This window comes from Chelonoidis abingdonii, chromosome 3, assembly GCF_003597395.2.
Source record: "Chelonoidis abingdonii isolate Lonesome George chromosome 3, CheloAbing_2.0, whole genome shotgun sequence".
NCBI lineage: Eukaryota > Metazoa > Chordata > Testudines > Testudinidae > Chelonoidis > Chelonoidis abingdonii.
The window spans coordinates 169,990,814-170,013,710 of record NC_133771.1 but is presented as its reverse complement, the minus strand read 5'-3'; the positions used below and the strand labels follow the sequence as shown (position 1 = coordinate 170,013,710).

The following is a 22,897-nucleotide window of genomic DNA, read 5'->3' as shown; positions in this document are numbered from 1 at the left end:
CTCAAATATATTTTCATAAATTTCCTGTTACACCTTTTCCTGTTGGGAACTGCAGCCGGATTTTATTTTTGTTTATATTTAAATAATTTTGGTTTCTGAAGCAAAGTCACAACAGAGGCTTTTACAAAAGCTGCAAATAATCAATGCTTCTTAGGATTTGACCCACACTGTTATTAAACAACAATTATCCTGTGTACTATTTTCTATTCTGTAACAGGGATATTCAACACCAATATGCCTTTGGAATATAATGTCTTACTAAATGCTGGGAGTACCTCACCATTGGTAAGACCAATAGGTCGTCCTCATTTTGTCCTTGTGGATGGCCTGAATCCATACACACATTACGAGATAAGGATACAAGCTTGCCAGAATGGTAAGATGGCTTCAGATGTTTCACTTGCATGATCAACAGAGAGAGCAGATTTGCAAAATAGATTCAGTTCAACAAAATAGATTTCTTATTTCTAAATTGAAGTGAAATGTTTACCCAGTAAAAATAAAGCCTAGCACTGTGGAGCATTATACATTTCCCTATATTATATCATGAATATTTTAAGTGGAGATTAAGATGCCTGTATTTCCGGGAATATATCCTGTTTTATCAAATGCCTTATGAGAATAGCTGAAGTGTTTTTGAAATATCTTGTTCCCCGTAGGAGAAAATCCTTGGCCCAGTGGTGTCAGTTGCTCCAGTATTTGGCTTATAAAGAGTAATAAACAATAACAAAAAGATAGCTGGAAAGCCAGGGTCAGCTCTAGCAATTTTGCTGCCCCAAGCACTGCGGCACACCGTGGGGGGCGCTCTGCAACTCGCCGGTTCCGCAGCTCTGGTGGACCTGCCGCAGGCATGCCTGCGAATGCTCCACCGGAGCCGCGGGACCAGAGGACCCTCCGCAGGGATGCCTGCAGCAGGTCCACCAGAGCCGCCTGCCGCCCTCCCAGCAACCGGCAGAGCGTGCCCCGTGGCATGCCGTCCCAAGCACGTGCTTGGCATGCTGTAGCCTGGAGCCAGACCTGTGGAAAGCCCAGATATTATGTAGAAAACATTCACTTTCTACTTCCTTATTTAAAGTTATTGGAAATGTTCACAATCTGATCTGAGAAAGAAAATCTTGTCATGTGGCAGACAGGGCCTGGTTCTGTTCTCCCTTATGCTGGTGTAAACCAGGAGTAACTCTGTTGAACTCAATGGGGTTACACTGATTTAAATTAGTACTTAATTATGAGGTTAAGCACTCATTTGAGGCACCAATTTATTTCCTACACACAAACTTTCTATTATTTCATTGTTACTTTAAGTAACTTTTCTTCAGGCATGCTAGATCCTGAAACTCAGCCTTAAAGAAAACTGTGAAAGAAATATGGAACATTTGCTATTGCGTTTAGTGGGAGCAGAGTCAGGCCAACACTAAACACTTTTAAAATCCCTATCCAAAGTCTTCGAGCTTCTTCCATTGCTATTTTTGGTATTGTGCCCTTCATTATGGGACTTCTAAAGGCCAGTCTCAGATAACTGGATCTGGGCAGCTTGACCCCTATGATGTGACACAGACAGTATTTAAAAATACATATTAAACACTTTAGAAAGGAAAATGAATAATTAATTGGTTCACTTTTCACACACTGAATGCTCGTATTACTGCTACCTTTATTTCACATCATAATACACTCCTTTTCCTTACGGCTAAAATGTCTAAATTAGAAACCTCTGCTTTTATCCACAGAAAATAGCCACTGTATATTCAGATTAATAAGCACTTTTGTTCCCTACATTTTCATGCTTTAGACAATTAAAAGATCACTTTTTTTTTGTTGTGGAAAACTCTGACCTTTTAAGTTAATTTCTGATTTTCTTCCCAGGTGGCTGTGGAGTAGGCAGTCGGACATATGCAAGGACTTCTGAAGCACCTCCTCAGGAACTGAATCTACCTATTGTTAGGGCAATTGGATCTGGAGTAATAGAAGTAAAATGGTTATCACCTAGGAAACCAAATGGAATCATAATTAACTACTTTATTCACAGGTAGACATTTTTATACCTCTATATCATCCCCTTGCATTTAGTCTTAATAAAGCATTTACTTAAGTAGTCCAAGTAATACTGGTATGTGAACATAGTGTTTAAAAATGTACAGCATGCTGCTTGAGCCATGAAGCGAAGCGTTGCCTGGTTTCTGGCATTTTGAGTGTTACATTAGGAGGATATTCGTCAGTGGATTGGCAAGTTGCTGATAGGAACTTCAACACAGTTTGTAATCTTGCTCCATGTTGGAGCTACCATAAATGACATGTAGTAGGTAGAACCACATTTTATAAAACTAGACAGAGGCAAAATTTGAATAAATAGATGAAAGGAATGAATGGGACCATATGCTTGTAGACTTGGTGCAAAATGCCTTCTAACCACAATTAGGTAGAAGATGGCAGTTGGAAAAGAGCCAGTTTTGACTTGGGTAGGAGGTAGAGTGCATCTGAACCAAAGTAATGATGATGTAGTTGAGTTACTGAGTTAAAACTAAAAAGAACAGGAGTGTGTGTGTGTCATGGTATCACCCCCACTCTGAACCTTAGCGTCCAAAAGATGGGGTACCAGCATGAATCCCCTTAAGCTTAATTACCAGCTTAGATCTTGTAGTGCTCCCACCAACCAGGACTTACAGTGCCTGGTACACTCTGGTCCCCCCAAAACCTTCCCTGGGGACCCCCAAGACCCAAACCCCTTGAGTCTCACAACAAAGGGAAATAAACCATTCCCCTTCCCTCCTTTCTTCCTCACAGATCCTCCCCTCCCTGGGTACACTAGGAGATCACTGTGATTCAAACTCCTTGAATCTTAAAACAGAGAGGAATGTCACCTTCCCCCCTCCTCTTTTCCTCTCACCAAGAGGCAATACAGATTCAAGCTCTGTGAATCTAAAACACAGAGGAATTCCACCTTCACCCCTCCCTTCCCTCCTTTCTCCCACCAGATCCGTGGTGAGTACAGACTCGATTCCCTTGAGCCTTAACAAGGGAAGAAATCAATCAGGTCTTAAAAAAGAAAAGCATTTAATAAAAGAAAGGAAAAAGTAAAAGTTGTCTCTGTAATCAAGATGGTAAATGTTACAGGGTCTTTCAGCTTATAGACACTAGAGAGAATCCTTCCCCCCGCATACATACAAATTGCAACAGAATAGAATTCTTCCAGCCAAATACAAATTAAAATCCTTCCAGCCAAATACACATTTGCAAATAAAGAAAACAATCAAAAAGACTAAACCGCCTTTCTACTTGTACTTACTACTTGAACAGAAAATTAGAGAGTCTGTAGGTACGTCTGGTCACTCTCAGATCCCAGAGAGAACAACAGACAAAGAAAAACACACAAAACAAAGACTTCCCTCCACCGAGATTTGAAAGTATCTTGTCTCCTGATTGGTCCTTTTGTCAGGTGTTCCAGGTTCACTGTTTGTTAACCCTTTACAGGTGAAAGAGACATTAACCCTTAACTATCTGTTTATGACAGTGTGGCACCTTAGAGACTAACAAAAGCATAAGCTTTCGTGGGCTACAGCCCACTTCATCAGATGCATGAAGCCAGAAATTGGAGACAGGTAGTCAAAGACAAAGAGAGGACACGGAATGTACTCAAACGTAAATTAACATATACTTTATGGCTGCTTAAATGCTGACGTCGGAATAGGTGAGGTGTTAGTTACAGTGATAGGCACAGGGTCATACTGGGCAGGGCTAGTTGTGGGCCCTCTTTTTAAGCATTTAAACTGAATCAGGGTGTTTTTGAGATCACGTATGTTATTTGCCAGAAATAATTACATTGGGTTAGTATTACAGTGCTCTTCCAGTTAAATTACTCTGATGTATGTCTCCTAGTGTTAACCTATGCTTCCCTGTCAAACCTCTGCTCCATAGTCTGTTGGTTCCCATAAGACTGACTGGCATGTCCTCGTGGTGCTCTGGATCTCCTGAGCCCAGCGTGCAGCCTTTTATACATAGTTAGTTATATCTTGGAAATTTGGCTCTGCAGGAGTCTGTATTCTGCAATCAGCTTTGTGGAAACCAACTGGTGGGATCCTTATTAATGTAATGTGGTGATTTGGGGATGCAGAGCATAACCTCTGCACTAGAGCCTGCCAGCGCTGAGCAAACCAGCTGGCATGCTCATGTATCAGGGAAGCTTGCACAGCAGGCTTTGAAGTCTGAGCTCTAGATTCTCTCATCTCAGAACTTCCTGACTCAAAGCCTGTGGAGCTGGCTCCCCAAGTTTTCTGAAGCCAGGATTTTTCAAAAGCTTCAGGTGTCCCGCAGGTCCTTTGGCTATTGGAAGTTTGCATTGTATTGCAGTTGTGTATAGGGAGAGGGCATTTCCAAAAAAGAGCAAGCCAAATTCGTCTTAGCAGATGTTTGAATGTGTAAGAATAATTAATGTAAATTCACATTTGCCTTAAATATAGTAGCACTGAGTCTCTAAAAATGCCTAATCTCTGTTTCATATGCTCACTGTTAATTGTATAAGAAAAACACATCAAGTCTCTACTCCTTATCAAAGACAATAAAGTATCTGTTTTAGCCCAAGACGTGGTTCACTCTGTTGGTTTTGTAAATAAAGCTGATGATTACGGTTTCTGTTCCATGGAAGCCATAGAAAGGGAAAAGAGGAAATATAATGCAGAAAGCCTGCTTCAGTAAAAAATACTGTAAATTGAATTTGACAGCATTTGATGGCATTTGATTATTCTAGTCACAGCCAAACAATGATATAAAGAGTAATATGAAACAGAATGTGTTACTGCCTAGCAGACTCAAAAGCAATAAACCTTCCTCCAATGTGACACAATCACTTCACAATCATAATTGTAGCCTGTTTGATACCTCTGAGTACAGCAGAAGGGCACTGACTGACATAGATACATTTTGTTTTTTATTTAAAGTGAAATGAAAATGGCGCACTGGGGCTCCAGATACAATCGTTATATTCACCTACATAGGCATGAATCACTTGGCAGTTATTTCAGCTGAAGTTTAAATGTGCTTAGACAACAACAATATCAAATCTTTCTCAGATAGCTGCAAAAAAAATCAGAAATTTGTAAGGACAGAAATGGGATGTAAGCATATAGTTCTTTGTCATTCTTTTGCCACACGTAGACTTATATTGTTATAGCAACAAGACTGCAGTATTTCTGGGAGAGGTTATGGCATGTAATTTCTTCTTCATCATTTGCCTCTTCCTTGCTGTATCTCCATCGAAATAAATTCGTTTAACTCAAAACATTGAATGTTTGGGACACCATCATGTGGAGATGTTTCTATTAAAATTGCAGGAGTTTTGCTTGCCTGTAGAATTATAAAAGTGCTTACAAAATAATTGTAATTCTGCCAAAAACATTTGAGGTGAGGGAGTGTAATTGGTTGTATTTTACCTCTGGCTGGTGGGACAGCTATAAACATCTCATAGAAGAGAGGCAGACACATTTTTTTCAACAAGGACCACAACTTAACAGAGACTGTCTCGTGAACCACCTCCCCTTTCATTCACAATCATGAAGTCCACTGCCCCTTGCATTCAGTGTTATATAACGTCTCTGTGACAACCACAGCAGTTGCTAGCCTGGAAAAGGAATATTAGGGAAGTAATTTAATGTATATCTCGCTGTCTTTTAATGAGATGTAGTAACTGAAAACAAGGCAAGCCGGCATCATGTGATCACCAGTCACCAAGTGCTCTATGGTCCTCAGTTTGAGAACTGATCATATAGAAAAAATTACCTATAAAATTAGAAATATGTGGGGTCCAATTCAGATCTGGTTTAAGCTGGTGCAGCTTCAGTGGAAGTATCTCAGCTAAATTCAGCAGGGGTGCATTATTTAGAACATGAATATAAGTGGGATAATAGTGTAACTTGCACAGGCCTGACATTCAGTAGGTGTGCAGGGCCGGTGCAATCATTTAGGCTACCTAAGTAGTCGCCTAGGGCATTGGCATTTGGAGGGCACCATTTTCTTCAGCAGCAACTGCAGCGGCCAGATCTTCGGCCGCCCCGGTCATGTCCGGGATTTAGGCAGAGGGAGATGGGGCAGGGGAGTGCAGGGAGGGCCGCCTGCGGCAAGTAAGGCGGGGGGGGGGGCGGCACGCAGGGGAACTCCGTGCCCCAGCTCACCCCTGCCCCGCCTCCTCCCCAAGCACACCCTGACCGCTTCATTTCTCCTGCCTCCCAGGCTTGCGGCACCAATCAGCTTAGGCGCCGCAAGCCTGGGAGGCAGGGCTGGCACTTCCATTAGGTGACCCTAGGCGGTCGCCTTGGATGCCAGGATTCGGGGGGTGGCATTTTGTGCGCTCCCCAGAGGGCGCACGGGAGCTTCCGGTTCCACTCCCATCGCGCCACCAAAGAAGCACCTTCTGCCAACGTGCCGCGGAAAACAGCGGCAGGCAATTGAGCAGCTCAATGACTGCCGTTGTTGCCTGAGGCATTTCGGCGGAGGGTCCTTCGGCGGTGCGATGAGAGTGGAACCGGAAGCTCCCGTGGGGAGCGCACAAAATGCCACCCTCCCAATTCTGCCTACGGCGCCAGAAACTCTGATGCCGCTCCTGCTGGAAGGTGGGAGAAGTGAAGCAGCCACGGCGTGCTCGGGGTGCTCGTGCTTGTGCGCGGAGCAGGGGTGAGCTGGAGTAGGGGGGTACCTCAGGGCGGAGGGTGGGGGATGAGGAGCTGCTGCAGGGGGGGGCACCTCAGGGTGGAGTGGGGAGCTGCCGTGGGTGGGGCGCCTCAGGGTAGGGGCGCGGGGCGGGAGGGCACAAGGTGGAAGTTTCGCCTAGGGTATGAAACATCCTTACACCAGCCCTGTAGGTGTGCAGAATGAGTCTAGGGGAGAGGGAAAGGGATTTAACAGAAAAAGTAACAGTAGTAATTAAGATACAGCAAATGCTATGGGCTGATGACAGCTGTGACTTGCTCTCCCTTATTCTTCCCTTTGGAATGTCAGTTATGCTTATTTTTCACACCCAATGAGAGCCCATTTAGTGTTAGTTCCACCACTTTACTACTCCCCTGTATTGTTTACACTTGATGTGCAGCTTACTAGACACTTAGATGTTACTGTGGTATAAAGACTTATATCGATGGTTATATTGACTGATGTGAGTGCTGCATGATTATTATCATTTTTATCTGTAATGAATATAAACCATGGTCTGAATTACTGTTTTAATGTGCATCCAACTCATGTCCTTTTTTTGTATATTTTTCCTACATTAAAGTCCGTATTTTTTTAAAAAGAAACACAATATATAAATTTCTGGAGGTGTGTCATGACTGAATTATAACTAGGGCTACTCGGTTGCTCTGCATGGAAGATAGAATTAGAGTGCGTTGTGAATCACATTGTCCCTGCAAGAACTTGTAGGGGCATTTTGCCTCAGGCCTGTACAGTGCTTCCAATGCCCTCACCACCTGGGCCTACAGACAACACACAGCACTAGTCCATGTTCTCTTTTGGCTTTGTAAGGACTGGGGTCAGGATGGGACATGGCTCTGAAGGCATATTTTGAGCATGGCTCCAGAGGCAGAGCTGGTGCATCCAAAAATACAAGGATTCACTGACTATCTCCCGTAAGGGAGGGAAAGAGTAGGTGCTGTAGTCATTGTTGCAGTCTTGTGGTTGTAGTAGTAGCTGTTTAGTCATCTGGCATGGAGGATGATGTCCCGTCCTCCCGACCCCTGCTAGAGCCTGGTGTGGGGCCAGAGAGGATTTACCCAGAGCTTAATTTGTAATCATAGAATATTGGGGTTGGAAGGGACCTTAGGAGGTCATCTAGTCCAACCCCCTGCTTAAAACAGGACCAATCCCCAGATTTTTACCCCAGTTCCCTAAATGGCCCCCTCAAGGATTGAACTCACAACCGTGAGTTTAGGAAGCCAGTGCTCAAACCACTGAGCTATAATGAAAGAGGTGGCAAGAGTCACTCAAAGAGATGCTGGGACTCAAGCAATGATTTACTTTCATAACTGATGCAGCAAGCCCAGAGGTGCCAGGGCTATGAACTGCCAAGCCTAGAGATGCCAGAGCTCAGGCCTGGCAAGCCCTGGAACAAATTAAGCACTGGATTTGCCCTTTATAAAATAACTCTCTCTGAACAGCTTTAAATTGAGCACAGGCAGCAAATCTGAGTGTGCAGATTGAGACAGCTTACAGCTCCTGGAAATGTTGTTTTCCTATGCAGCTCACTGTACAGAAGAAACACTTCCAGTTAAATGAGCAGTTGAATCTTAAATCTTAAGTCGATTGAAACAATTACAGACTGTTCAACCACTTCTGTTCAAAGTTTATTCATACATGAAGATATTCTGGGTTTTAGCACCACAGATGGAACCATTTACCTAACCATAAGTTTCATTCATTAAATATTCAGTAGTAATAAGATCTAAATACTTAACCAGGCTACAGTGTTCAGCTTTGCTTGCGGCTGAGCTTATGGCTGGTGGCATATTTGATCTTTCACTGTGGAGTAGCTGTTTCTCACAGAATTTCTAAAATGGTACGAAACATAAATTTGTGAATTCTAGGAAGTGCTTTAACGGTTAATTAAATTACTGTGCTAAGCAAGCCCAGATGCCAGGTATTAAAGATGACTTTATTACACTTAAAATGACACCACTTTTTTACTTCTCTTTAGGAATATTTGTAAATACATTGGGAGGAGAGCACAGTTATAAGATATTGTTTTGTATAATTCTTTGTGATGGCATAGGTGTGCATGACACTTTGCAGACAGAGTTGTTGCAGTCATGTTGGTCCAGGGATATTAGCGAGACAAGGTGGATGAGATAATATCTTTTATTGGACCAACTTCTGATGGTGAGACAAGCTTTTGAGCTTACGCAGAGCTCTTCTGCAGAGAAACTAACTCAGAGGGACGCAACTAAATACAAGATGGAGCAGATTGTTTAGCATAAGTAGTTAACGCATATTTCAAGGGACCATTCAAGGTGAAGTGGCCCATTAACACCCCTCCAATCATAGGGAGGAAAGGGAGGGGGAGCAGCTGGAGTAGGGGTTAGTGGGTTACAGATGTTGTAATGATCCATAAATCCAGTGTCTCTATTCAGTCCATGATTATCAGTGTCTAGCAGAGTTACGAATTTAAGCTCCCAGGCTCAACTTTTCCAAGTGTTGCACAGGTTTCCTATGAGGATGAGCACAGATATGGAGTGATTGCTTTGTGAAGAGTGCTCACCCACAGGTGATGTGATGTTTTTGTCTTTTATCATTTTCCTGTGTGAATTCATTCAAGAGTGTAGTGATTGTCTGGTTTTACCCACTAGCTGCTATTGGGACACATTTAATGCACTGGATGAGGTTCTGATAGGCCTGTATAGAACCTGTGGATCTTCAAAGTTGTATTGTGCAGGGCGTTGATCATTGTAGCAATAAAGATAAGTCTGCAAGTTTTACATTTGTTGTTTTGGAAGGGTCTGGTGCCACTTTTCATTGTTGCGTCCTGATCTGTGGGAACACGCAACTGATGATGAGCTTGAAGAGGTTGGAGGGTTGTTTGAAGGCCAGAAGAAATAGTTTAGGAAAGATTTATTTCAGGATGGGATTCGGAAGGGGGAAGGAGGTTATTTCTGTACTGAAGCAAGTTCTCTTGGGGTATTTGAATGGCCTGTTTCATGATGTAATCTACTTCTCTGGTGGAGTGTTCTTGTTTGGTGAAGGCGTTTTTGAGTGTGTTAAAGTATATATCCTGGACTTTCTTCTCAGAGCATATTCTGTGGTAGCTGAGTGCCTGGCTGTAGATAACAGATTTCTTGGTGTGTTTGAGGTGGTCACTATATCTATGTGGTGATCCAAGGGTTTCGGATATAGGTGTCTGTTGGCTTCCATTGCTGAAGCTGATTTTGTTATCCAGGAAGATGATGCTTGTGTGGGAGAGAGTTTAACGGACATGTGGTGGTTGTTGACGTTAAGATGGGAATCTGTGACGGAGTTTAGGTCATCTGTCCAGAGGATGAAAAAAAAATATCATCGATGTATCTCAAGTATATCATTGGTTTTGTGTGGTGTGTTTGCAAATATACATCCACCTTGTCTTGATACAATTATGTGCTACACTTGATTTTAAAAACCTATGGACAGTTTCTTTGTCTTCTGACCTATCTGAGGTATTTCTAAGATACTTATCATGAAGGTACCTAAGCACTGCAAGGTACCGTGTGGAGTGGGGTGAGTAAGCAGCAGGAGAGAGGAGAAAGGTAAAGTATGCATCCATCTTTTGTAAGGGTGTGCTTCACATTGATGAGCACAGTAAATGACATCTGAATGATAATTCTGCATGTGTTTTTAATCTGACATGCAGTAAAGTATGAAAAATCAAACTCATGGTGCTATGCTGCAGGACACTTGATGCAGTATGGTTTAAGGGTCAATGTATAGGTCCACTCATCACTCTCTTCCACCTCAGCAAAGGCTCCCACTTCTTATTTTAGCCTGTCCTCCTCCTCTTCACCAAATGCCATCACCAGATCTTCAGGATCAGCATGTTTTGTGGTTGGTCACTCCCCCAGTCTGGAGGAGTGAGACTCAGAAAATCTCTTTGCTTTTCTCTTGCTCCCACCCTTTAAACTTTACAATATCCTAGGGTTAGTACATCCCAGAGTTTGCTGGAAATTCTCCCATTTCTTGCAACTTGGAGAAATATGGGAGTGGCGTGTTTGTGTACATGTCTACGGGCAAACACAGCTGTGTGTGTACTTATGGATATATGTGCACATGCACAACTATGTGCATTCTTGTTTATATTTGTATAAAATATATGGGAGTCTAATATTGCAAGCACCTGAGATTGCCGGTATTTTTTAATAGTTTTGTTGATTTTTTTATAATCTTAAAAATAGTGACTAAAGTTGGACTAACAAAATAAAAACTGACAGTATTACTGAAATTCGGATTTTTATCTTGCCAAAGAAATGTTCTTCAGCCAATGTGCATGTGAAGTAGTGATGACACCTGGTAGCCAGACACACTAATTCCACTCCTGTGAATTTGCCTTATTTGTGATACAAGTGACAGATAATGTAATTTGATTTTTTGTTTGTTAGCATGCAGGGATAAAATGGTTTTATATAATGTGAAGGCAAAGGTTTCAGTTAAAAGTAAGGAAAATACCAAAATCCGTGTGAGGTGCAGCACAGTTTTCACTGAGATTTATCATAGTCTTCAACCACCAGGTTTTATTCCAGACAAACATTTTTATTCCTAGTAAAGGTAAGTGATTTGGCAACTTCATCTAGAAACTTATGACCTGCCTTTATCCATCAACTCTAAATTAACATCCTAGTGGGGCCAAATTGTAAAAGAGAAGCTAATCACCTGTAACCTCCATTGAAGCTTAGCAGAATCTCAGGATTTGCCAATAGCAGAGCTACCCCTAACTGGAATGGACATATTACGTGCATATGTGTGGACAGTGATTAGTCTTCATTTGCTGACATGTGAAAGTGCCTCAAAATATTTTAAGTAGAAAATCTCTTTGAAAAAGATATGCATTTGTATTATGGGAAAGCACTATGGATCATGTTTTCTAATGAGCTTTTACAGTTACATCTGGAAATTGGATGTGCTTTGTCTGACTGAGAACCCTAATTTCATCCAGAAATGTGATTTTTTTTTTCATGTGCAAACTGGAGTATAGGCAAAACGTATAGGCACAGTTTTAAAGGACCATTTGAATGTTTGTCCCTGTGTGTTCTAGGCCAGTGGTTCTCCACTGGGGGGTCTGTAAGCAGGTTTCAGGGAGTCCGCCAAAATAAACCCACAAGCAGGGTCTGTGTTAGACTCGCTAGGGCCCAGGGCAGAAAGCCAAAGCCTGAGCAACTTAGCTTCATTGGGCACCCTGTGGCATGGGGTCCCAGGCAATACCACTGGCCCTGGCTTTTAATCTACTGGATATGCAGAAAAACAGTTGTTGTGGCACAGGTGAGCTGTGGAATTTTTGTAGCATGTTAGGGGAGCTTCAGAAAGAAAAAGCTTGAGAACCCCTGTTCTAGGCAACTAATTGCTTTCAATACTAAAGTGCGTCAAAGTCTTCAAAATTGAATGTTGGAGTTAGACTCCTAAGTCCTGATTTAAGTACCTAAGTAAGTGTCCTGATTTTCAAAAATGTTGAGAATCTGCAACACTTGAAAATTAGATAACTTGTTTAGGGACTAAATATGGATTTAGGACACTATGGCCTTAGTTTAGGCACTCGTCTTTGAAGCCCTGGGCCTGGAGTGTTCTATAATAAAGGACAAAGTGCTATTGCAGTGCTATTGCAGTAGTATTGATTGAGTTTGCACAGTTTTCTCCCACTTAATGGCAAAGAGAAATTAGTTATTTACCTTTTTCCTTGAAAGTTTTTTCAATAGTCAATACCTGACATAGGCTGATGACTTATAAGGCAAAATAAGGAGGGCAGTTCCTTACCTATACAATGAATAGAGATAAGATCTGTATTATTCTCAAGGATAGACTGAATTTAGCACTTGTACTTCAATATTATCTGACTGTGTTTAAGTCACTGTAAGCTTTAAATGGACTGGTATTTATATTTCAGACGTCCTGTAAACACTCAAGAGGAGCTGCTTTTATTCATTTGGTCTGAAGGAGCCTTGGAATTTATTGATGCTTCTGATGCACTGCAGCCATTCACTATCTACGAATACCGTGTCAGAGCTCAAAATTCCAGGGGGTCAGTGGATAGTCTGTGGTCTTCAACACAAACTTTGGAAGCTCCACCTTGGGGCATGCAAGCCCCTTGGGCACAAGCTACAAGTGCATATTCTGTGCTGTTGAACTGGACCCAACCTATATCTCCCAATGGGATTATTTCTCAGTATCGTGTGGTCTGTCAAGAGAAACGGAGTGATCCAACGTTTAGCATCCCAGCTATTACAGCACTAACTGTAGCGGTAAGAACTGGATACTAAAACCAGTGTTCAATTAGTTTATATTCTAGTTTGACCTGTGTTACTTTAAAATATTGATATAGGGCCATTTTTTCCAATTAGCCTTTGGACACCTAATTTACATTCATATATATCCAGTGTATGCATAACATCTACCCATGTAGCTGTCTAGTCATTGATATACAGATGCGAATGTATGATTTTGAGCACAAGAGTATTGTTTTTCTTGCATAAATAGGTGTGCATATCTACTTGTGCATACCTCACTTTGCAAATGTGGTCCTAAATCTTCTATGTAATTGTTCTTAGATTCCAAACCTGAAGGGACCGTTGCAGTCATCTAGTCTGACCTCCTGTATAATACAGGCCATAGAACTTCCCCACAGTAATTCCTTTTAGAAAAAACATCCAATGTAATTTTTATTCTTTTGTTGTTTTAAGAGGCTGCTCATAACAGGCTAAACAAAATCAATCCTACTTGAATTGAATGTTTTTATTAATCTGAAATCAATGCTGGTTTAAGCATGACATGAAAATTATTGTTAGTTCTACATATGAGATTTATTTACAGAATCTATGAAGCTTTGCCTCATAACTCTTCTGAATTAGAAGCAAATCAACTCTTACCGGCACACAAAATACATAATAATAATACTTCTATGCTACCCTCTACTTAAAAGTGTTTTACAAACATTAATTAATGAAGTCCCGTGGAGGTACCATTGTCTTCATTATGGGTAAACTGAGGCACAGGTTAATGTGATTAGACCAAGACCATGATGTGAGTCAGTGGCAGAGCTGGTAATACTGTCTCTGATTACTGACTAGTCCTCTCCTCTAACCATTCACTTCAAACCTTTCTATAAGGGGTACGAGAGCTGCACTAGACTTTATAATGCAATGTCAGCAATTGCATTTGTCTTCTGAAAACAATCTTTTATAATGTACCAAGAATCTATTGTGTTGGTATAATTTTAAGATTCATAGGAACCCAAACTTGAATAGCTCAGATACCCTAACTTTCCGTTTGTCCAAAACGTGGGCATGTCCCAAGACCATTATCAGTTACATTAATAATCTAAAATTATTCAATATTCCATTTATATTCTGATAACTGAAGTTGTACATAGTGTCTTGCTGAGATTTAATATTCAGTATTAAGGTCTTATTGTAAACTTCCTTAGAAAAGTTCTCTTGACATAAATGAGTGGAATCTAGCTGAGGGATCTAAGGTACCCATAGGTATATGGTTTGAAAGCACACTATATCTTTCCTAGGAGCCTTAAGGATAAGATTTATCATGCCTCTTACTGTGAAAAGAGAGCGAGGTCCTGGGTTAAATGGCAGGAATGCATGCTTTTGGCCTTTGCGATCCATTGCTTCTGCACTGTACAGTGTGCTAGGTTGTAAAAATATAGGCTGGGACTTTTCAAAGGAGCCTAACTTCCATTGAACTTCAGTGGGATTTGGGCACCTAATTTCCTTATGTTTCTTTGAAAAGCCCAGCTAGCATGTGTAATGTGATACTTAGAATTTCAAAATGAAGAAATGTCAGAAGCTTCTTTTCACATCCTGTTCTGGCAGCATCCAACATATTTCTGAGCATCAGAATTCCCTTGTCCAGTCATGCATTGCAGTATGTCTTCTAGGCATGCCAACAACAACAGAAAACATCCAAGATGGTTGTATTGTGGGTAATCAAATCTACTAAAATGGCCTTTTAAGTAATATTATTACAGTATATTTCTTTAACAACATCATTTAAAAGCCTTTTAAATTAACGGTTGTTATCTGTTGAATTAGTATATTTCTGGCTCCAAAATGCTTTATTTTCCCCAAACACTAAATGGAGTCACAATTACATTAGCAGCATATGCAAAGTTGTTTGACAAATACTAAGGTGACAGTGACTTAAATCCTTTTTTTACTTTCCTGTATCATGCGTATTTATCCATTTTACTGCCTTTGTTTAAAAAAAAATTATACTGCCCTTTGGAAAGAAATCTCTGCATTTGATTCTTCTCTCTTCTATGCTTGTTTTATATTGGGGCAACTGCATTGAACTCAGTCACTGGTTTACACCAGTGTAACTGATACCAGAATCAAGCCTTTTGTGTTCTGAATATAAAGTAACAGCTAGAGCCTGGACTCAAAGATATTGACATAAAGTGCACTGAGTCCTGTTATCAAAGATACCATGAGATCAGGTCAATTATCACAACAGGTGAAAACCTGGACACTAAGTTTCAAAGTTATAACTCCTTGGAAATAGAATTTTATCATGAACTTGCTGGTACACCCTTAACTGTAGCTTTTGTGAATGAGATGCTTTAATTAAAATGTAATTTTATTGCAGGAACTAGCATTCCAATTATTAAACTTCTGCCACTTTAAAATATAGCTTTCAGGGGTATGAGGCTAAATCAGTTAATCTCCTAAAGCGTTTCTATTGGCGCTCCCCATGGGATACACCATTAGTCATTCTCTCACACAAGCTTCCATGTTACAATGCAAGACAAAGTATTGAGCAAGCAATGAGCTCTCTCCTTTATTTAATCTGTTAGACTTTTTTTATCATATTAGAATATTCCACGGGAGAAAAAGGAAATGCCTGTATTGTAAGGCTTATGGGTATACATGTTCTTGTTACTCACACCCATGCTCCTTGCCTATTGGACACAACCTAGTCACTTTAAGCTTAACCAAAAAATAAACTTGAAGGCTTTATTGGAAATGGTGATGCATAATAAAAATTTGAGGGTTGATAATATCATTGCAGGTTCCTCAGTCTTGATTATTTCTTTTCTATCCATTTCCAAATCCAAATGAGATTTTCGTTGTGGGTTTTCAAAACACTTGATAGATTTATTCTACCTCCCTGACACATAGCCATTTACTTCTCTGTAAAGATGTGCTAAGCTATATTTAGTTTAATGTGTGTCAGACCCGTGGCATAGGCCTTTACAGTTCTCTGACCACTTTGAATTTTGTGATGCCAGTGGGAATAGAACTCGGATCTCTATGTTATAATATTGCAAACTTCTACCACTTGAACTAAACAAGAATCTCCAGTTAGCTGCTGGCAGCATAGGGCCTATGACACACAGAGAAGTAATTCTGATTCTCTCCAGTAGAGGGCAGTGTCACTCAGATGATCTGTGACAAACTGACAATATTCTGTAGTATTCTGAACAAATCTTTTGGAATTAAGATAAATGTGATTGAATTAAGTTAAACTTTCTTGAATTAGGGTTAATACCTTTGGGGTACATTGTATTAAAAATTATGTACGTGTTGTTGTGGCACTGTATGTGCCTTCTCTAGTAGGGAGGAAGATGCTAATCTGATTCCTCTGGTCATCAGCCCTTTGAAACCACCCCCCAGAGAAGTCTTCATAAACTAGTTCAAACCGGATTCTCCAGGGACCAATAGACAAAGTATGGGATTTTGGATGAATATTTTGAACTAGCTCAGGGCCTTCTTCCTGATTCAGCAAATGGGCAGGACTCCTGGTCTGGACAGCCCTAGTCCCTAGGCTAGGGTTGTAAGGAGTGGGCCTACGGAGGTCTCATGAGATTGGATGCTTGTCCTGCGCTGAAGCTGTGATGAACTTGTGACCACAAATGAAATTCCTTGGATGGGGAGTTGAAAGACTGCTCCTGCCAGAGCCCTTGTTAAGGTTGGGGTTAATTCTGGTAAGCTTATTAGCATGCATGCAGGTTCTTTTATTGTTTTTAATGTGTTTTCTCTATAATGCTTGTTATCATAAGAAATAAAGTAGGTCAGTATAGGAAGTCTGTGTGGTAACTTATATCTGTAGCAATTACACCTATTATCCATCTCTGGTGAGAAAACAAGCAGGTGTCTTTGTCACAAAGGAGAGAGACATGGGTCCCTATTCAGAAAGGCAATGGCAGGGGAGCTGGAAGCCTGAGGGTGGGTGCTTTGTTGGACCACTGAGCAGAAATACAGGTACAGTTGTCTTGAACTGTGACACTACGTAGCTAGTTAATTACAGTGTTTAGTGCTGACTGAAAGGTGGCAGCATGGTAGACTGAAATCCAACAATGGCTGTCATGAAAAAGTCAAAGGATGCTACCCTGATACCAGAGCTACTGAAACTGCTGTATGTCAAATACCACTGTGAGGTAAGTGTGAGTAAATGCTGCCTCTTTCATGGATATAATATACCACGCCTCCTATGACCACTAGTCTAAATATTTGGCTGTTTGACAACCAGATGACCAGGGAAGGCCAGGCAAATCAAGAAGATAAATTATAAGAAGTTTAGTAACTAAGAAAAGGTAGCTTTTAGAATGTGTTTTGGGGAAAGAGTGAGAGGAAGAGAGAAGGAAAAAACTTAAAGGCGGAAGTTGAAAAAGAAAACAAGACAATCATGCAATAGAGGCAAAAGATAGAACAGAAAATAAGTGGGAGAAGTTGAACACAGTGCTCTGCACAGGGATATATAGAATGTGTGTGCCATTAGACTCTGCTTTACTGGAAATTGTATGGTCCCACACCTCTGCACAGATCCCCACTGACTTCAGTGGGACACTGCCTAGGCTCTAGCAGTGTGCCTATGTGCAGCAGATTACAAGATTAGGCACATGTGTGCTAAACCAGTCACTTCTCAATAAAGAGTAACAAAGGGTGCCAGGTACATTTGAAAGGATGTAATAAAAGATACAGAGACTAGCAATTCTCATTTGATTGATAGATTTTAGTTTCTTAGGCCCTGATCCTGCAAACACATAAGCACATGCTTAACTTTAACCACATGAGTAGTCCCATTGGATTTTGCAGGATGAGGGCTTTAGATTTGCATGTGGGGATTTCGTCTTCCTGTATGTAACTTATGCATTGAGGGTGCTACCAGAATACAAATTATAAATAATAGCAATGATCATATTCATGTTAATATAATATATACAAAAGTTTTCTCATACTGTATGGGACTTTATTTTTTCTTCCATAAATAGAGTGATGAAGCAGTTGCCAGCAGTAAATCTGATATACTATTATTTCTACTTCTGAGTATATAGAAATACTGCAGTATCTCATATACCAATGCATAGTAAACTGTCATTAAGGAATTCTTTTGTTTAGTGGCAACTTTCGTATAATACTGTAAAAACACACTGCAAATTTGAGGATGGAAAAAAAAACATAGTAAGACTTTTTCCTACACATCTATTAAGTTATTATGAAATGTGTTCAAGTGCCTAGGAAACCCATGGCATGTGGTAAGGAAACAAGATGGAATGAAATACTCTGTATGATAACTGACACATGCCATAAATTCAGAATATGTGCCACTTAGCAGAGACTCAAAGCTGTAAATGGCATTGGAGGGCAAAAGTTAATTGAACTGCTATCCTGTCGTTAACAAGTGGGAAGAATCCACCACTAGAATCAAGATGGCTGCCCCCAAAGTGCCCTGTTACAGCCAAGAGATCATATCCTTAGCTCTGCAAGGGCTTATGGGTTAGGGGGAAATCATACACAGGTGACTAATTTTTTTATGGTTCACAGCTGATCAAAGTGAAATTCAGCAGCTGTTCAGGACAAGTGACCACTCTAACGGCTGTAATATAACCCACTAAATAGAGAGGGAATTGCATGAGAGCAAGAGGTTAGCAGTGATTATCGGCAGGTGAGTGCTTTATTGAAGTTGAAAGACCATTAACATTGATGGATTAATTATTTCAACTTGAAAGTAATTACCTTGATGGGTGATAACTTCTCCAGTGTTCCCAGGTTTGATTGGACCAAACAATTGTGAACTCTTGAAGCCTAGAAAAATATTACAACAATACTGCAATGTTTAAATTACAGAAACCACTGCTTGAGTATTTTAATTATGCCTAACAGTGAAAAGAATTTAACTTACAACAGCCAGTGACCTCTCAAGTATAGAGACATTTGCTTTCTAATTCAAATGAAATGACCCACACCCACCACATGTGTGGCATATGTGATTAGTTTACAAATGAATCGTTCTTCTTTGAATGCAGTTTTTAAAATGTAAAAGCTTCTTTGCAGAGTTTCAGAATGGGGCTGGATTGGAATTCCTGTCATTGTTTTATTTGGCTATGAACTGGGGAGGCCCAAAAATAGAAAATGTTTTTTGTCTTTTTTTCCCCTCTGGGTCTGATAAGTTTGCATAACGTGAATAGGGGACTCAGACCCAGATTCTATAATATGAATGTGTTGGATTTTGCACAACAGCTGTGTGAATAGGTATTTAAAATTTCAGTGTGATGCCCCTGCAGAAACTGATTAAGTGCTTCAGTAAGCCCCTACTCTGACTCAAACTACCTAAGAGAGGTGGGTGATCTACAGCTGACAAGTTCTATATCCCATGGCCAACAATCTGAGCCATCCAGTCCTTAAATCTTACTGTACAAGTCTGCATCACATGACTCGTTTAAACAGAGGTAAAAAAGACAGTGATGATATACTGAGACTCTCCTTTGGGAGCAGTTGTTATATTTTTGTTTTATTTTTTTAATCTTCTCACCAGCTCTTCAGAAATCCTCATGCTGATGACTGAGTTGTTCTTGGTCATTCTGTTCTGTGACATGACCTCTCTTTTCTAAAGGATTAATAAGAAGTAGACTTCTCAGGTTGCCCTTATTATGAAGGATATGTTACTTTTAAAAGAAATTAGCCCCATATTTGAAAATTTCTATAATATTATTTTATTCTTGTCTCCTGCATTGTAAAGGGCCTAGTACTTCACACATTTCAGGTGCCTTCTGTGTGAAACACTTACAGAAATATACCCTTATTGGCTTCCATATGTCTCACATTTGAGTCTTGAGAGGTTGAGAATAAACTAATCAGCCAGCATAGCAATACAGTTGACTGAAAATTTGGTTGGTTTTATAACCAAAATAAATGCTTAACAAGGGGAAGTCAGTTCACAAATGTGATTGATAAGATATAGTTTACAATGTAATAAAATAACTTTTTACCCTCATGTTACATTGCCATGTTTGACTCAAATTTTGGAAGTAAGTATATTTTAAAAGAAGAATTCCTAGTCAAGTTGAAGGAGCTTCTTACAGAGATCAAAAACATCTACTCAAATTGGCAAAGAAAAATGTACAGTGGGGGAAGAAAAATTAGTTAACTTGTCCATATTTAAGTTTTTCAAATTAGAGTTACTTAGATAATAAAAAAGGATATAATTGGATTTGACCAGATTTTAGAATTAAATTAACCCAAGTTTTACCCTGGCAATATTAGGTGTTGAAAAACACCTATTTGATGGGTTCATGAAAATGTAGCTTCATGAAATACCTTGGTGACTATGATACAAGACTACTGGAGTTCCAGATCTGAAAATTACAAAAGCTGTTTACTGACCTCCAAGTATCTTTTATTCATAATGACTGGGAATTCTAATCTTGTATTTTTATATCCCAGTTGATTTTTTAAAATTAACTTGTTATTCTATAAAAAGAGAAATATTGCATCTGTTTAAAAACAAGAGAGCACTAGGTGATACAAAGATTTGGTAAAGGTATGCAGAGTCTTTTACCTTCAAGGAGCCAATTTGAATCCAATCCAGGTCTGCAGTCTCCAAAAGTCATTCTCATCAAACTGCTGTTTCGTGTCCTATGTGAGATAAATTTAGTATTCTCAGTCCTGTCCTTTCTCTTTACTGCTCCCTTTCAAATCTATTCCGAACACTCATCTTCAAGCTGGGCTCCCCAAACACTTGTAACGCTGTCCCATTTCTTGCCTGCCAAATGGACCTCTTTCTCTTCCTTTCAGACCTTGCTAAAAACTCCAGGAATGTGGGTATAATCTCACCACACTCTCCATTTCTCTAGTGTATTGTCTTGGTTTATAAACAGTAAGCTCTTTGGGGCAGGGAATATGTCTTGGTCTGTTTGTAGTGTGCCATGTTAATGTACAGAGCAAAACAAATATTATTACCAGTATAACAGTCATTACATTGAATAGTGGCTATATTTAGAAGGCAGTATCATAGTGTTTTTAACAGACTTAAATGTTACTTTTTGACAGGAAGCAAGGAATGAATTCTATAGTACAAGTTCCTATCGAGTGATTATGGCCCTGAGTTTAATTTTTGCTAAAGCAATTACTAATGTAATGGCTGGATACTTGTGCCCACTAGAGCCTGGTTCTGTGATTTTTTTTTTTTTTAGGATGGTTATTGATCTCTTGCTGAGCTGAGATTTCAGTTTTATGCCAGATAGCTTGATTAATGGGTTGGTTTCTATAAGTGGACTGAATGGGGATAGGAATCATGGGCAGCCCATACTGCCAACCCTAAATCCGTCAAGTCACATAGCTCATTATGAAACAGTTATCAAGTGTACATGAAAAATTAATTGGGCTCAGTTTGATTCTGAAAAGAATCAGCTTTCTACTTGGCGGTCCCCCCAATCTTTCCAGATGTTATGCACTAGCCCCTCGAGAAACAGCAAAGGGAGATGTATTAATACATTGTATTGATTAGATCAAGACCCCTGACAGTTATTTGTAGAGATACCATCTGGCTGCTGTTAGAATTCCTTCACCAAAAACAGGACGTGACATGTTATTAATCTCAGCTCTCTAACTATAGACAGTTGCCTTTTCTGCTAAACCGCATTTTACCATTCGTAGGAGATGGAGGCGGACCTGAAGGGTGCTGAAATTAAGGTTATTACACAAATTGAGCCATATGGTCCAAATATTTCAGCAAGAAAATTGCCAGGCAATAAAAATTGCTCCTGCCTTCCTAATGGTGTAAATTACAGTTTAACCATGGCTCTAATGATGTCCTTCTGCCGCGCTTAACTACTGTTACATGAAGGACATTGTTTTAAAAATATAAAAAAAACAAGTAAATGCCAGCAGCATGTTTTACAATCTGTTAGTGTGTCATTAAGAACACTGTCAGAATTACATAAACATAATGGCAGGCAACCTAGCATACAAAGGAACAAGTATGGAAATAGAAAGTGTCTTCAAAACTCCTTTAGCTCTGTAATGTCAAGAGCCTTTCCCTTTTGGAACTCTTGCAGTTTGAAAAGACATGGCTTCTTATTTATTCCATTTCTCACACAGATGGTGATGGAAACTTAAAAACAGGAAAAAAGCATTCAGATGCATTGTGCCTGTGTAATAATATGTGAGTAATTGTGCCTCTGTATTACAACAGAGCTAGAGAGAGAGCTGATTATATAGGAAAAGAAAAAAAATCATGAATATTTTTGCAGTAGAAGGGCTGATTTTGATCTCTTATGATTTATGGCTTCATATTTTTTATCTGCAAATATTTGGAAAATTGCACGGTATTGATGGAAATGTTCTAGAAACCCAAACATTTCCTGAATTTGTAGCACAAAGGTTATTCATCTTAAAATTCCTGTGAAAAGTGTCTTTTCTCTTATTCGCTGTTCCTTATTTTTTGTTCCTTTTTTAGAAAAATTGTATTCATCCAATCAAGGAACACAAATGATATCTTGTGACAGTCAGGCAACATAGAGAAAAAATAGTGAATAATTAAAGTGAACATTCACAAATAACATCTCATTTAAAAATAATTTGTCCAAACTGTATTGTGAATACAAATACAAATAAGGAAGAAACTCCAAGAAAATCATTATTGGTTAACAAAACAACTAAGAAAAAAGGGATATAAATTTATAGCAAATATTATTCATAATGTCAAGTATGACCAACTCTACTTTGAATGGTGTGTAAGTTTTCATTCTACATGTGGATATTGGGCACTGGATATTTCCTTAACTGATGGATATCAGCATAGCTCCATTACCAGTTGAGGATCTGGTCAATTGTGTACATATGTCCTGTATAGACAGGAGAAAAAGAAGTGCAGGTGAGGTTAGCTCACCAATTTCAATAACAAATTATCCAACTCAAACAGTGTTGTCAGCTTTTGCCATTTTATCACATCTCAAATT

The 22,897-nt window shown here is 39.8% G+C and overlaps 1 protein-coding gene across 1 annotated transcript in view; it reads left to right on the top strand.

Annotated features, from left to right (window-relative positions):
• Positions 1-22,897, top strand: part of USH2A (usherin) — a 622,140-nt gene that overhangs the window by 518,864 nt on the left and 80,379 nt on the right. Inside the window, exons 58-60 of the mRNA XM_075064332.1 lie at positions 218-376; positions 1,864-2,026; positions 12,596-12,950. Coding sequence (XP_074920433.1) covers positions 218-376; positions 1,864-2,026; positions 12,596-12,950 — 677 coding nt within the window. The remainder of the gene's footprint in view (positions 1-217; positions 377-1,863; positions 2,027-12,595; positions 12,951-22,897) is intronic.